The sequence below is a fragment of the Prionailurus bengalensis genome, chromosome E1, assembly GCF_016509475.1.
Source record: "Prionailurus bengalensis isolate Pbe53 chromosome E1, Fcat_Pben_1.1_paternal_pri, whole genome shotgun sequence".
NCBI lineage: Eukaryota > Metazoa > Chordata > Mammalia > Carnivora > Felidae > Prionailurus > Prionailurus bengalensis.
In genome coordinates this window covers 44,102,537-44,119,472 of record NC_057347.1, presented here as the reverse complement: position 1 = coordinate 44,119,472, position 16,936 = coordinate 44,102,537, and the positions used below count along the sequence as shown (strand labels likewise).

At 37.6% G+C, this 16,936-nt stretch overlaps 1 protein-coding gene and 1 pseudogene across 5 annotated transcripts in view; both read left to right on the top strand.

The window, feature by feature from the left end:
* Positions 1 to 16,936, top strand: part of CDC27 (cell division cycle 27) — a 71,664-nt gene that overhangs the window by 39,151 nt on the left and 15,577 nt on the right. For 3 of the 5 annotated variants that reach the window (XM_043584888.1, XM_043584891.1, XM_043584890.1), the window contains 6 exons: positions 4,111 to 4,210; positions 5,194 to 5,401; positions 5,608 to 5,780; positions 9,108 to 9,260; positions 10,741 to 10,949; positions 15,586 to 15,703. In XM_043584888.1, the coding sequence (XP_043440823.1) occupies positions 4,111 to 4,210; positions 5,194 to 5,401; positions 5,608 to 5,780; positions 9,108 to 9,260; positions 10,741 to 10,949; positions 15,586 to 15,703 (961 nt within the window). The remainder of the gene's footprint in view (positions 1 to 4,110; positions 4,211 to 5,193; positions 5,402 to 5,607; positions 5,781 to 9,107; positions 9,261 to 10,740; positions 10,950 to 15,585; positions 15,704 to 16,936) is intronic. The other 2 variants (XM_043584889.1, XM_043584892.1) reach the window with 1 other exon arrangement.
* LOC122485739 lies at positions 10,960 to 14,302 on the top strand (annotated as a pseudogene).

Genomic DNA, 16,936 nt, shown 5'->3' with positions numbered 1-16,936 from the left:
CCAGAAGTTTGATTTGCTTCCCTCCTTTAACATGCCTATTCTTTCTTCTACCTTTTTGAGCATATGGAATATGTCTATAATAGCTTTTTTAATGATTTTTGTCTACTATTTTACTATGTTATTTCTGGGTCTGTTTTTTATTGATTTTTTTTCTCTGTTCAATATAAGTTATATTTTCCTGCATCTTTGTATGCCTAGTTTTTTTTTTTATTGGAAATTTTACATTGTTGAGTGCTAGACTACTTTATTTTCTTTTAAGTACTTCTGTTTTGTTCCGCGATGTAGTTACTTGTTAACACTTTGTTCCTTTAGGTCTTGATTTTTAAGTTTTGTTAGGTATGACAAGAGTGGCCTTGAGTCTGGACTAATTATGCTTCGCTATTGAGTCAGTATCCTTTGAGTATCTACTCAATGACCTGTTGAGTGTGAGGTTTCTTAATTTTAGCTATTGAAAATATGGGCTACTCCAAGCCCAGGGTGAGCTCCAAGAATGGTTCTGCCAGCTCCTTTCCAGTAGTTCTTTCTCTAGATTCAGGTAGTTTTCCTCACTGTAATACTGTAGTAAGTTCTGGTACTAATCACCCAGACTTACTTAGTATAGACTCTGCAGGCTAATAAGATCATAGTCCCAACAAGACTTATCAAACCTCATTGACTTGCCTGCTGCAAATTCAGGGGCTTCCTGGGTCACCTTCACTTCTGACCAACTAGCTACAAATTTGAGGGTTCTCGTTACTCTCTCAGGCTTAGTAATTTGCTAGAACAATTCACAGAATTTAGGAAAGTTCTCTACTTACAGCTTGATCATAAAGGGTACCAGTCAGGACCAGACAAATAAGACTGAGGTCTGGGAGGGTCCTGAACACAGTGCTTCTATGTCCTTTCCCTTGTGGAATCAAGATATGTCCCCTCACCAGCACATCAGTGTGTTTGCCAACCTGGAAGTTACACTGAGTTTTGATAGTTTTTATTGGGGTTCATCACATAGGCATGATAGATTGTATCATTGGCCATGTGATTTAACTTAATCCCTAGCCACCCTCCCCTTCCTAGAGACCAGGCTGTTAACACTTAGCTCAAAGCTTTAACCCTCTAACCAGTGGTTGGTCTTTTCAGCATGGGCAGCCCAGTATCCCAAAACTGTCTAGGGCCCCATCACGAGTCATTTCATTAGCATAAATTCAGGGACCCACCATAAATAACAGACACTCCTATCACTTGGGAAATCTAAAGAATTTAGAAGCTTCTTCTCAAGAATCCAAGACAAACACCAAATGAATTCTTTATTATAACATGCCTTATTATAACACACAGTTGCACTACTCAGTTTTCAGCTGAGGATTCTAGGAAAACTTCCTGCAGATCTTTGAAGCTCTCCCTCTTTGTAGCTCTCCCCTTTCTAGTACTGTGCCCTGCATATTCTAGTTGCCTTCACTACCCAGAAGTCTCAGCATTTTCTTCTCTGCACAGGGAGACCCTGAGTTCTATTTGTGTTCCCTTTCCCAGCACCATGTCCTCAGGACTCTTCCTCAGGCATATGTGCTTGCTGTCCAATGTCTGAAAAACATTGTTTCATATCTTTTGTTCGGTGTTATAGTTGTTTAAGATGGGAGAGTAAATCTGGTCCATAGGGTTTCATTACAATTGGCGGTGGAAGTCTGTTCTTTTTTTAGGAAGTTGTTTTTTTAGAAATGATTACAATAGCCTAGTTCTCTTAGCTAAATTGCCCCAAAATTTTACATATCATTTTCTCTATATTAACCTATAAAAATCATTTTTATAATCTTTCCAAGGCATCTTTTTATAACTAGTAGGATATTTCAGATTTTATTACAGAGCCATAAAATGATACTATTTACAAAAGCTTTTTAAAAAATGTTTAATATAAGTGGTACATAATGACATAGGTAATAAGTGATAGAACTTGATCTCAAACCTCAACAGTCTTGATTCTAGAGCACATTCTTTTCCTTCTCAAACTCCTAGTTAAACAGATGCAAGTTATAAAGAAATATGTATATTTCACATGCTGTGACCAATGTTTCAAAACTCACACAGTATCCTGCTTCATTTTTCTGATGCCTGTCAGACTTTGAACATTGTTTTCTTTTGTCAAATTGCCCTTTGGAGCTAACAGAACCCTAATGAAAATTATAATAGAGGAAGAGTTTGTCTTCTTCAGACTCCTAGCCCCAGAATCCTCTTACTATTATTTTTACTTCTACCCCCACAAGAGTTATGTTATACAACTTTTTGTGGCATTTAAGAAGTCTCAGCATTTTTCTCAGCATTGTCCTCCCTATAAACTGCTCCATGGATCAAACTATTCCCTCCCACTTCTCAGACAAACTCTTCTATAGTTAGGTAATAGTATTGACAACATATAATTCACATTTGTAATGTAAATGACACATAGTTGTTCAAATAAAGAATATTGTACTTTTAAAAATGGATTGGTTTCTGGAAAAGACAGAACTATGGAGACAATAAAAAGATCAGTAGTTGCCAGGAGTTGGAGAGGGAGGGATGAAGAGGCAGACCCCAGAGGTTAGGGCAATGAAAATATTCTGTATGATAGATACCATGATGGATACATGTCATTATACCTTTGTGCATACCTATAGAATGAACAAAACCAGGAGTGAACTCTGATAAACTATGGACTTTATAGAATGTCAGTGTAGGCTCATCACCTGTAACAAACGTAGCAGTCTGGTGGGGGATGTTGATAGTGGGGGAGACTATGCATGTGTGGGGACTTGGGAGTATATGGCAGCTCTCTCTGCACCTCCCCCTCACTTTTGCTGTGAACCTTTTTTGTTGTTGTTATTAGTTTATTTATTTATTTTGAGAGAGAGAGTGTGTGAGCAGGGAAGAGTCAGAAAGAGGGAGACACAGAATTCCAAGCAGGCTCCACACTGACAGCACAAGCCTGATACAGGGCTCAAACTCACAAACCGTGAGATCGTGACCTGAGCCAAGTCAAGAGTCCAATGCTTAGCCAGCTGAGCTACCCAGGAGCCCCTGCTATCACTTTAAACTGCTCTAAAAAAATAATCTTAATTAAAAGAAATTATCATAAAATAAAATTAATTCATCAACCTAAATGACATCCTTTGCTGAAATCCCTACATTGAGATTCTGTCTTTTGAAAGGGTTAAGGACCACGTGGGCTTTCTTTACTCACTGGTCAATATCTCTTTTATTCTCCAAAGCCTCTTTGACTCAAATCCAGGTAACTTAGTGGTATTTCCCATAAATTGTAAACCATTAAGCCCGTAGACTTACCCACTGTCAGATAACTCCAGGTTTTAAGTTTGCTCACGTTTTTTTTTGAGAGCGTGAATGCACATGTTGGGGAGGGACAGAGGGAGAGAGAGAGGAGGAGAGGATCTTAAGCAGGCTCCATGCCAGCGTGAGCCCAGCCAGCGTGGAACCCAGCTCAGGGCTTGATCCCACAACTGTGAGATCACAACCTGAGCCGAAATCGGGGGTTGGATGCTCAACAGCTGAACCACCCAGGAGCCCCTAAGTTTGCTTACTTTTGAAGAATAGAATCCTTGTATCTTAGGGTTTGCCTTTAAAGTAAAAAAAAAAAAAAAAAAAAAAAAGTGCCCAAGCAATTGTTAGATTCCTTTGTTCTAAACAAAATAAACCTTGATGTGGTTGTTTGAATTTATAGGGAAATAATTTCTCAAGTATCAGTTGTTACAATGGTATTTATTTATTGGCAGATATCCCACATTTAGACCGTCCCTGTCCAACTATCTTTTTTCTCTAGCTTGGTATAGTTGCAAATGAAGGCTAGAAAGAATTAGTTTATAGATGTGTTTATCATTTATTGACCCAGAATTTTTATGTGGATTGTTTTAAGTTCAAATTAGCAGTTTCAGATAGAGTGAAGACTGGTCCTATAATCGTCATCATTTTATGGTAACACAGTTTTTAAATCCTGAGTTTTCATAGAGGGATGACAGACTGACCAAAACTCACCAAACTAGAGTGCAAACATGAATGAATATTTTGTAATGCATCTGAATCGAATCCATAGTTAATGGTCATAGCTGGGTTGTTTTTTTTTAATGTCTACTTGTCATCATTTTTTTTTAGTACAACACCTCAGGTATTGAGCCCCACTATCACATCTCCCCCAAACGCACTGCCTCGAAGAAGTTCGCGACTCTTTACTAGTGACAGCTCTACAACCAAGGTAATTTAAAGATTTCTGTATGTCACATTTCCTTAACGTGTCCCTCTCTTAAATTTCAGTTCATTGATGACTCCATCTCTAATGAATAAATTCAGAGACTATTTAAAATTTTTTAATATTTTTTTGATTGGGAAAGCTGTCTCTAACATTTGTAAATTTTCTTGGTCCTTCAATAAATATTCTAAAACATTGTTCTAAAGACAAAATTATTGTGATGGGAAGCAGATCAGTGGTTTTTAGGAGTTAGGACTTGTGGGACAACGTGACTACGGGATATAACCCAAAGGATTTCTTTGTGTAATGGTTGGACAGTCCTGTATCCTTACTGTCGTGGTTGATTACACAAATCATACATATGACAAAATTTCATAGACTTATCACACCAAAAAAAAAGAAAAAAGAAGTACATGATTTCATCATGTAAAAACTGATGAAATCCAAGTAAGAACATAGTTTAGTTGATAGTATTAAACCAATTCCAGTCTTCTGGATTTGATGGTGTGCTATGGTTATGTCAGATACTATAACACATGTCCTTTGTTTTTTCTGCACAATTGGAGGGCCTCATTATGCCCTTGGTAAGTTTTCTTGGTCCATCGACAAATATGGACAATTTTTAACTCTGACATGAACAAATCAACAATTTTATGACTTATTAGCTATAATACTCTGAGACAATTAGGTAGTATTGCATTCATTTATTTTCTTATTTTTAAGTAATAAATGAAACTGATACGCTTTCAGAAAAGAGCAACACTTAATGCAGATTTACCTTACATACTAATATATTAATACAATTTATTTTCAGAATTGCTGCATTTAAAGTTAAATGACTTTGAAAATTTTTGATTTATAAATCTTTTCTGAGAAAAATATAGACCATTCAAGACTGAACATTTATTTTGTGTCTACTACTTGAGAAAGGATTGGGAAATCTAAAATACATGAGTTTAGTAAGTGTGGAATTTTCCTCTTTTTTACAGGAGAATAGCAAAAAGTTAAAAATGAAGTTTCCACCTAAAATCCCAAACAGAAAAACTAAAAGTAAAACTAACAAAGGAGGAATAACTCAACCTAACTTAAATGATAGCCTGGAAATTACAAAATTGGACTCTTCCATCATTTCAGAAGGGAAAATCTCCACAATCACACCTCAGATCCAGGCATTTAATCTGCAGAAAGCAGCAGCAGGTCTGTGTCAGTGCTTAATGTTTGCTTTGTATTTTATTTTATTCACTTACTTTAAGTAATTTTTTTTTATGTTCATTAAAGTACCTTCCATTTTTTCCAGATAGAGGTTGGGATTTTTAATAAATTATTTTGTATTTAGCCTTTCTAGAAAACCAAACTATTTTACTGTGTTTTTCTCCTTTGTTTACTATATTGTTTTCTCCTAGAAGGTTTGATGAGCCTTCTTCGTGAAATGGGGAAAGGTTATTTAGCTCTGTGCTCGTACAACTGCAGAGAAGCTATATATATCTTGAGCCACCTACCTTCTCACCACTACAATACTGGTTGGGTACTGTGCCAAATTGGAAGGGCCTATTTTGAACTTTCAGAGTACATGCAGGTAAGAGATAATTTAAATTTCATTAAGATGCCTATGTTTGAGACAGCTAGACCTAAAAGGTCAATATTTATTATGTAATGTCTTTATTTTCTGAGCATTTGTAATTTATAAATAGTCAAACTTTTTCTTGTGTTTAAGGAGTAATTTAAATTTGGGGGCATTGCTTGAAATAGATTTGTAGAGGGGAGGCTGGGTGGCTCAGTTGGTTAAGTGTCTGACTTCAGCTCGGGTCATGATCTCACTGCTCTTGTGTTCAAGCCGTACAATGAGCTCTGTGCTCAGAGCCTGGAGCCTGGTTTGGGTTCTGTCTCCATCTCTCTGCCCCTCCCCTGCTCATTCATTCCCTCTCTCTCTCTCTCTCTCTGTCTCTCTCTCTCTCTCTCTGTCTCTCTCTCTCAAAAATAAAGTAAACAGGGGCGCCTGGGTGGCGCAGTCGGTTAAGCATCCGACTTCAGCCAGGTCACGATCTCGCGGTCCGTGAGTTTGAGCCCCACGTCGGGCTCTGGGCTGATGGCTCAGAGCCTGGAGCCTGTTTCCGATTCTGTGTCTCCCTCTCTCTCTGCCCCTCCCCCGTTCATGCTCTGTCTCTCTCTGTCCCAAAAATAAATAAACGTTGAAAAAAATTTTTTTTTTAAATAATAATAAAGTAAACAAAAAAAGAAATAGATTTGTAGAGAGTCCAAGTCATCCATATATTCTTATGTGGATATTTGTACATACTCAGTTGGATCTGAAAATCTATATTACCATGTAACAGATGTTTATAATCAAACTTTTTTCTACTATATGCAGAGTTCCTCCTGGGATGAATTTTTGGCATTTAGTATATTTAATAAACTTGAAAAGTGCTATGAAGAAAATTTTGTATAATCAAGGACACAATGTCCTTCACAAGACTTTTACCCTTTTAATTATATTCATTGCTTAAGTTAATCTGTTTATACCAGAAAAGGAGAGTATTAATATCAAGCCAAAGAAAATTCTAATTTCCAATTTAAATTTTCCCCCTAATTCATCTTCTGAGCATTTTCTCTCCTCACCCCTAAGCTTAAAAAAATAAAAAAACAACTTTAAGAAACCTATATATTAATTAAAATTTCTCTAATACAAATTATTTAAAGTTTATAATAAAGTTACTTTTGCTCTCTTTCAATTCTATTTATTCAGTGCGTGTTATGTCTTAGCCTCTTCTAGACTCTAATATAGCTAGACAAATAATTGCTTGCCGTTATAGAGCATGCATTCTAGTAAGAGAGACAGGTTGTAAGCCAATAAATCTATAAGGATGGTAGCACTAGGTCAGAGGAAGTAAAAAATGAGGCATGGTAAGATCGCAGGGCAATAACGTATGGTGGTATTTTCTAAAAAGTGTGCTTAGAGAAAGGTCACTCCTCCCGTCATGAACCATGCAAAGACCTGAGGGTGAAGTGTTTGTTCTTCCAGGTAGAGGATAAATGCAGAAGATACCACCTCGAGTATTTTTGCGTGGTAAAGAGAAAAGTGTTGTTGTAGACACATAACCTTATTCATTGCTAGAAGTTCCATGTTCGGGTAATGGCCCTTTACTGGTACTTAAGAACTATTGTTTGGCAAGCCCTTTTCAAAATTATTTCTGATTTATTGTTTCACAGGTATTTTAAAATACATAATTTTTATTGTTTCCCTCTAACTATAGAGCAGTGACACAGATACTTAACAGAAGCCTTTGTTTCAACTTAATTTCATGAGTTTGGTTTTTTTGGTTGGTTGGTTGGTTGGTTTGTTTTTGGTCTACGCCACACTTTTCAGAGGAAGCAATAGATCCTGAAAAATTTTAAACCAAAAGATTTGCAGAACCCATATTTGACTTGTGGTTAAGTACGTCTTCTTAGAACCAATGCCGATTTGAAAAACTTACCTGTATAACTTTTAAGGGATTTCAGGGAAGTTACAAATCATTAAGCTAATTATACATAGTATATGGCCATTTCTTGGAGTTCCTAGTTTTATAAATCCAATTTTCTTATTTTCTGCCATCTTCATTTCATTAAGAACAGTCCTAATCTTTTTTATTCTTTGTTTTAAATTTTTTAAAACATTTTTATTTATTTTTGAGAGAGAGAGAGAGAGAGAGAGACAGCGTGAGCGGGGGAGGGGCAGAGAGAGAGGGAGACGCAGAATCTGAAGCAGGATCCCGGCTCTGAGCTGTCAGAGCCTGATGCAGGGCTCAAACTCACAAACCATGAGATCATGACCTGAGCCAAAGTCTGTGCTCAGCTCACTGAGCCACCTAGGCGCCCCAATATTTTTTATTCTAAACCAAACTTGACTTTCAGAATTTTGAACTTTTGAATCAATAGACTAGGGAACCACTAATTCATTTGGTATAACCCAAAGCTTCAAGGTGAGAGAAACAATTCTAAGGGCTGTGAGTGTAGGGAGGAAAAAATTAGCAGAGGAGGAACCCTAAAGTCAGGAGAGGTCTGCAAAAGAAAAGGGAATTACTAGGTTGGGACTACATTTCCCATCAGGTACAACTTTGGAGGTTTTGCTCAGTACTCAACATGCCTCAGTGCTGGTGGCCAACTGAACCTGGTTTTCCCCTAAAGTTTTTCTTTCTTTCTTTCTTTCTTTCTTTCTTTCTTTCTTTCTTTCTTTCTTTCTTTCTTTCTTTCATGACAGCTTGTTTTGTTGTTGTTGTTGTTATTTTAACTGTTTTAAATGTTTATTTATTTTTGAGAGAGAGAGACAGGGCACGAGCAGAGGAGGGGCAGAGAAGGAGACACAGAATCCGAAACGGGCTCCAGGCTCTGAGCTGTCAGCACAGAGCCCAACACGGGGCTCAAACTCACAAACTGCAAGATCATGACCTGAGCTATAGTCGGATGCTTAACCGACTGAGCCACCCAGGTGCCCCTTCCCCTAAAGTTTTCAACTCAGCCTCTCAATAGAAGTCACTGCAAAAGTAGTTTTGTGTTACAGAAGTCGTTATTGTTTCACCTTTCCTGAGAGAGTTATTCTGTGAAGCCATTATTAAGACTTAGAAATGTGTGTTTTGTGAACTAAATAATTGACTCATCCTTTGCAAATTGTAATTTTGTATAGATTTCTCCTCTGTTTGGTGGAAACATAGATTTGCTTTCACAAGTTGTGTTCTTACTTTTTTACCATGATTTGTATATACCTCGTTTGACCTATTGTCAAAGCTGTTCAATTTGGCTAATTCACATCAGCGCTGTAAAACAAGGCAGCATTTAGGTCTTATGAGAACAGTACCCAGTATTCTCCCCGTATATATGTAAATGGTATCAACTTGTTTTCCCCTTAACTAGTTTTTTCTTATTTCAGGCTGAAAGAATATTCTCCGAGGTTAGAAGGATTGAGAATTACAGAGTCGAAGGCATGGAGATCTACTCTACAACACTTTGGCATCTTCAGAAAGATGTTGCTCTTTCAGTTCTTTCAAAAGACTTAACAGACATGGATAAAAATTCACCAGAGGTATGTTAACTGAAACACTTGGCTTATGTAGTTGCCTTTTGATCACCTTTGACACGTGGGGATGAAGCAAATAATTCAGACCCCATTTAGCATCATCCATACTTACTTTTGCATCCTTCTCTATAGACCAAGAGGGATTCAGAGAAGAGAAAGTCCTAGAGTGTGTGGTGCAGATTCACGAGCATGTATTTCATCCAAGAATAATCAAGATTTGGCTACATGAACATTGCTGTTGTCAGCAAAATTGGTGTTCATTAAGCAGAAATTATGCGATTGGAAAAAGTGCTAATTAAAATAGTGCTTTTTATTGTCATTTTAAGACACAGGCACAATTCATTTACACGCTTCAGTCCTGTAAGAATACTATTTCATTGCATGTCAGGAATCGTTAGTGGTACTTTTCTAACATATTTAAGCTTAGAATTAAAATCATTCAGGGCGCCTGCGTGGCTCAGTGGGTTAAGCAACCGACTTCGGCTCAGGTCACGATCTCATAGTTTGTGAGTTCGAGCCCTGTGTTGGGCCCTGTACTGACAGCTCAGAGCCTAGAGCCTGCTTCAGATTCTGTGTCTCCCACTCTCTCTGCCCTTTCCCTGCTCATGCTCTGTCTCTCTCTCTCTCAAAAATAAATAAAACATTAAAAAAAAATTTAGTTCTCGTTATTCTTGATAGTTATGTTCAGTAGTTTCTGTGAACACTGAGTTAGCAAAGACTGAACCATTGCTTCTGGCACACACACCTCACACAGGTTATATATATAATTTTTTTTTAAGTTTATTTATTTTTGAGAGAAAGAGTACAAGTCAAGGAGGGGCAGAGAAAGGGAGAGAAAAAGAGAATCCCAAGCTGGCTGTCAGCACAGAGCTGGACTCGGGGCTTGATCTCACATGAGATCATAATCTGAGCTGAAACCAAGAGTCGACGCTTAACCGCCTGAGCCACCCGGGCACCCCCAGATTATATTCTTAAATCGTAAAAACAACTCATCCTGGTAGATTTCTATTTTCTTTATTTTATAAAAGAGAAAATGAGGTTCAGAAGTGTTCACTAAGGTGATTTGTCTGAGGCCTCCCTGCAAAGGTGCTAGAGTTGGGAGTCTCTCACTGTCCACCTGGCCCCAGTGCCAGAGTTTCTTGCACTGAGCTGCCCCTCCACTTGCTGTCCTCTGGTCATCTCTCTATGAGAGATGAAACAGGGAGACCTAGAGTGGCCTTTTTTGACCTCATCTGAGACTGTGCCTGTTGGACCACTCATATGTTGGGCCCACAGTGATCACTAACATACTCCATGTTGATTTGGGTTTAACAAATACTGTAAATTTTAGCAAGTAGACAAATTCACTAATATGAAATCCTTAAACAATGAAGATCCACCGTATCTATTAAAAAAACATTGATTTTAGTCATAAATTTGGTTTTGTTAGAAAAATTGAAACAAAATTTTAACTATATGCCTGTGTTTTGTTTCCATTTTTTTAAAGGCCTGGTGTGCTGCAGGGAACTGTTTCAGTTTGCAACGGGAACATGATATTGCAATTAAATTCTTCCAGAGAGCTATCCAGGTTGATCCAAATTATGCTTATGCCTATACTCTACTAGGGCACGAGTTTGTGTTAACTGAAGAATTAGACAAAGCATTAGCTTGTTTTCGAAATGCTATCAGAGTCAATCCGAGACATTACAATGCATGGTAAGTGCTGATGAAGTGCAAAGACAATGTCCTACTGATAGGACTGATCCTCAGTAATTTGTCTTGTTAGAAATCTCTATTGTCATGAACTTAGTTACTAATACTTAAGAATAGTACATACTGGTTGCTAACTAGTAACCAAATTTTTTTATGTGAAATGTATACATTTAAGAAACTTTTAAATTAACTAATGATGACGGAATACCAGATCCTTATACTCTACAGTTTCAACCTTTTCTCCTACCAACCTTTTGAAAGTAATTGATTTTGTTACTTGATTTGTTTCTTTTTCTTAGAACACTGACATCGTGATTAGGATAGACACTGATTGGGAGGGAGGGGACACGGTCTCTTTGCCATGTGCGCCGTGCGCTCTGTCCCTCACTCGCCTCCAATAGCCTGCCTCATCACCCGCATGCGCTGCCGCTGCCCTTCAGAAATGCTTGGATTACCCGCAGTCCTTTGCCAAATCAGGCCAGCGTCCAGGGCACTGCCTCCTCATCTGACTCAGGCCGATGCCAAAGATGTAAAATTTGGTGCAGATGCCCAAACCTTAATGCTTTAAGGTGTAGACCTTTTAGCCGATGGCTGTAGCTGTTACCATGAGGCCAAAGGGAAGAATAGTGATTATTGAACAGAGTTGGGGCAGTCCCACAGTAACAGCAGATGGTGTAACCGCTGCAAAGTCACTTGACTGAAAAGATAAATATAAAAATACGGGACTAAACTTGTTCAGGACGTTGCCAATAACACAAACGAAGAGGCTGGAGGTGGCACCACTACTGCTGCTGTCCTGGCAAGCTCTATTGCCGAGGAAGACTTCGAGAAGGCTAGCAAAGGTGCTAATCCAGTGGAAATCAGGAGAGGTGTGATGTTAGTTGTTGATGCTGTAATTGCTGAACTTAAGCAGTCTAAACCTGTGACAGCCCCTGAAGAAATTGCTCAGGTTGCCACCATTTCTACAAATGGAGACAAACTGGCTACATCATTTCCGATGCAGTGCAAAAGGTTGGAAGAAAGGGTGTCATCACAGTAAAGGATGGAAAACCACTAAATGATGAATTGGAAATTATCGAAGGCATGAAGTTTGATCGAGGTTATATTTCTCCATACTTGATTAATACATCAAAAGGGCAGAAATGTGAATTCCAAGATACCTATGTTCTGTTGAGTGAAGAGAAAATTTCTAGCGTTCAGTCCATTGTACCTGCTCTTGAAATTGCCAATGCTCACCATAACCCCTTGGTCATAATTGCTGATGATGCTGGTGGAGAAGCTCTGAGTACGTTTGTTTTGAATAGGCTAAAAGTTGGTCTTCAGGTTGTAGCTGTCAAAGCTCCAGGTTTTGGTGACAAAAGAAAGAACCAGCTTAAAGATATGGCTATTGCTACTGGTGGTGCAGTGTTTGGAGAAGAAGGGTGACTCTAAATCTTGAAGATGTTCAGCCTCACGACTTAGGAAAAGCTGAAGAGGTCATTGTGACCAAAGATGATGCTGTGCTCTTAAAAGGAAAAGGTGACAGGGCTCAAATTGAAAAAACGTACCCAAGAAATCAATGAGCAGTTAGATATCACAACTAGAGAATATGAAAAGGAAAAGCTGAATGAACGTCTGGCAAAATTCTCAGATGGAGTAGCTGTGCTGAAGGTTGGTGGCACAAGTAATGTTGAAGTGAATGAAAAGAAAGAGTCACAGATGCCCTCAGTGCTTCACGAGCTGCTGTTGAAGAAGGCATTGTTCTGGGAGGGGGTTGTGCCCTGCTTTGGTGCGTTCCAGCCTTGGATCCAATAACTCCAGCTAATGAAGATCAAAAAGTTGGTATAGAAATCATTAAGAGAACACTCCAAATTCCTGCAATGACCATTACTGAGAATGCAGGTGTTGAAGAATCATTGATAGTTGAGAAAATTACGCAGAGTTCCTCAGAAGCTGGTTATGATGCTATGCTTGGAGATGTTGTGAATATGGTAGAAAAGGGGATCATTGATCCAACTAAGAACGGCTTTATTGGATGCTGCTGGAGTGGCCTCTCTGTTAAGTACAACAGAGTCCCCAAAATTGCTAAGGAAGAGAAAAACTCTGGAATGGGTGGAATGGGATGTGGTATGGGAGGTGGCGTGTTCTAATTCCTAGAATAGCACTTTACCATGATTGATGAACTGTGACAGGAAGCTGAAGGCAGTGCTTAAGAGCTTCAGAGAAGTCGGTTGAAGGAAATGACTGAAGAAAAGTCTGGCTGATGTTTAAGAAAATCACTATAATCATCAGTTACTGGTTTCAGTTGACAAACATATAATGGTTTACTGCCATCATTGTCCATACCTACAGATAATTTATTTTGTATTTTTAAATAAGACGTTTGTACATTCCCGATAACAATGTAAGAGCCATGTGCCAATGTACTGCTTTCGACTTAAATCACTGCAGCGTTTTTACTACTATTTGTTAAAATCGGGATTTTAGCGCTTGCTATCACCAGATGAAAAGTTAAGAAGCAGTCTTTCCGTGGAGAATAAGAATAATTGTATACAAAGTAAAGAAATATCCATTTATGTGACAACCTTTGTGTAATAAAAATTTGTTTAAAGTTAAAAAAAAAAAGGATAGAAACTGGGAAAGTGGAGAGGACTGGTGTGATCACCTGTTGGGTCATAGAAAGTAAACATTGAAAACTCTCCACTAGTTGTTGCTCTTTGGCTGTGTTCTAGTTTATTAGATACTAGTTGAGTTCATTAGGTTTATTTAGAATTTAGTGTTCCAGTTTATTAAGTGATGTCTCTATTTAGGAAATTACTAGCTGGCTCACATAGTTAACAAACTAAGAAGGCATTGAAAAAGTTCTTATTTCTGCCTCAATGCTGTATCTACTGCTGACATTTTATTATGTTTTTCTTGACTGACAATTTAAATAACAAGAAGTATAATTGTGATATCATAACTCTGCCACAGTTTTTATGTCAGACGTTTTTTGTATCTTTTGAAGTAATCATTATAGCAGTTGAATTTTCATTCTGTCACTAAATATGAATCACTATATTACTAAAACATTTTTTATTTGTGTATGTATGTTTTTTAATGGAGTACGTCTCATTTCTAAGTTAGGCACATTACCTGAAAGATGGCCTGACAGGTGCTAGCTTCTGCTGACATATTAAGCAGTCAGGCTTGCTAACACTGCCTTGTCTTCACATAAAGCACTCTAATATTTTAGTAATTCAGTTCTGAATAGGACTCGTGTTGTTTTTAAAATGTTTGGGTCTGCCCTATATTGCAATAATTGTGTTCTTTTTTAATGTTTTTATTTATTTTTGAGACAGACAGAGACAGAGCATGAGCAGGGAAGGGGGACAGAGAGAGAGGGAGACACAGAATCTGAAGCAGGCTCCAGGCTCTGAGCTGTCAGCACACAGCCCGACGCGGGGCTTGAACTCACAAGTTGTGAGATCATGACCTGAGCCAAAGTCAGACACTTAACCGACTGAGCCACCCAGGCGCCCCGCAATAATTGTGTTCTTAAGAAACTATACCATACCAAAAATTGCTATAAAAATAATTGTTTCAGTTAGGAAAAAAGAAGTATTCAGATTGGTGAGCTTTCACAGGAAGAATTTAAATGTTGAGGTATTTAGGTAATTTTATGTATCTAATGAAACACTAAGGAAATGTATTATTCCAACTCCACAATAAATAGTCCTTTTGTTATTCTACCATCACCATTGTTAGTGCAGAGCTTTGTATACCTTTTCTTCACCCCTAACACAATTATAATGGTAAGCGCAGCCGCTCAAATGTAAGAAAACATATTGTGCTTTTTTCTTATTTCATTAATTTGGTGCTTATTCCTCATTATCATTATCTAGTAGTGGCCAAGAAAGGTCTCCTTAATGTATATCAGTCACATTATGTTCATTTGAGGTTTTGAAAATTCAGAAGAAATACCTGTATATCAACTTAATATATTGTTACATAGCCTTCCAAATTTATAATTTGAAGTCTGTAGGAGTGTATTTTTGATACAGTGAGTGAGAGGGGAAGCAGAACATGACGCTGTCTTTGCATATGTAATTATAATGATACACATGTGTTTGCACCAAGAATATGGAAGTAGCATTACTAGGAGTGTAGAGTTTAGAATCATAAAGGAAGGCTCTGATTAGAATCCTTATTAGCTGTATGAATGTGGGCAAGTTATTTAACTTCTCTAAACTTGGTTTCCTTATTTGAAAATATGAGTGATTACAGTACCTCTTTGTTTCCTTCTAGGATTAAATGAAAGAATTTAACAAAGTTAATTGGCACAGACATCATTAGCCACTTAGTGAAAATGAGGTGTTAAATCTAGATTGTAATGATGGGTTTAAGGATGTAGTTTCTTTTTTCCTCATTGCTAAAGTTCTATTTGATTAATTGATTGATTGAATTTGATTTATTGTTTTTACTTATAAAAGGGACTTGTCTAAAATGTCTTGATGGTTTTTTTATCATGACTGATAGTTTTTGCCTTCTCTGACACCACCAGTATTTTTCTTTAGTTTATTAAAATGCCAGATTCCATATACACCCTTGTATTAAGTTGAATTAAATTAGCAGCCAAAAGTTCATATCCCTAAATTTATATTTTATTTTATACTTTCAGGTATGGCTTAGGAATGATTTATTACAAGCAAGAAAAATTCAGCCTTGCAGAAATGCATTTCCAGAAAGCACTTGATATCAACCCTCAAAGTTCAGTTTTACTTTGCCACATTGGAGTAGTAAGTAGCTTTCTAAATATTTTTCAGTTAATCTCCCTTTTGAAATGTGTTGGTTATTGACTTAATCGCTGTGGTGAGAATTAGGACTTTGTTATTTTTTTTCATATTCCTGGAACAATATCATGGATTATTTTAGAGCCAAAAATATCACCTTTTTCCTTGGCATAAAGAGAAATCACTGGAGTACCCTCATTCCTAGGGCAAGTCCATTTCTCTGAGCTTTTATTTTATGGATGACAAGTAATACCACCTTGCCTACCTCTTAGGGTTGTTGTAAGACTCACATGAGGTACTTCATATTTTGAAAGTACTTTTCCATATTAATATAGCTCCTAAATTCAGTAATTAATATTTCAAGACAAATGGTTCCCTGTGTTTTAACCTCTGAGTGACATAGGTATGTCAGAACTAATTAATATTGTTTTTTTTTTTAAGTTTATTCATTTATTTTGAGAGGAAGAAAGCGTGAGTAGGGAAGGGACAGAGAGAATCCCAAGCAGGCCTTGTGCAGTCAGTGCGCAGAGCCCAGTGGGGCAGTTGAACCCTCTAAACCATGAGATTATGACCTGAGCCGAAATGAGGAGTCGGATGCTTAACCAACTGAGCCACCCACGCACCCCAGAACTAATTAAAATTACTTTTTAAATTTTTTTTTAATGTTTATATATTTTTTTGAAAGAGAGAGAAAGAACATGAGCAGGGGAGGGGCAGAAAGAGGAAGACACAGAATCTGAATCAGGCTCCAGGCTCTGAGCTGTCAGCATAGATCCCAATGTGGGGCTCAAACCCATGGACTGTGAGATCATGACCTGAGCTGAAATTGGACGCTTAACCGACAGAGCCACCAGGCCCCCCACTAATTAAAATTCTTAAAAGGTGATGTGGATCACCATTTTTTTAAAGAAACTTTTGTTTACTTGTAAAATAAAGTTATCAATTAAATCTTGGTACATTTTATAAAAACAAGAGGTAAGGTTGTAATAAAATAGCAATAGCCTTGTCAGGCAACATACTATTTAACTCTGTGCAATAAAACACTTTGTTCGTGCCACACTTATTCAACATAACTCACAGTTACTACAGACATTTCAGGAAGTTCATGGGACTCCCATAGACTTATTATTGAAACTGAGACGTTTACGATCATAATATGCCATGGAAACTTGAAAACGTTACTTTTAGCAGGAGATAATGCTCATATTATTTGAATTGCTTCTAGCTGCTAAACAGCTG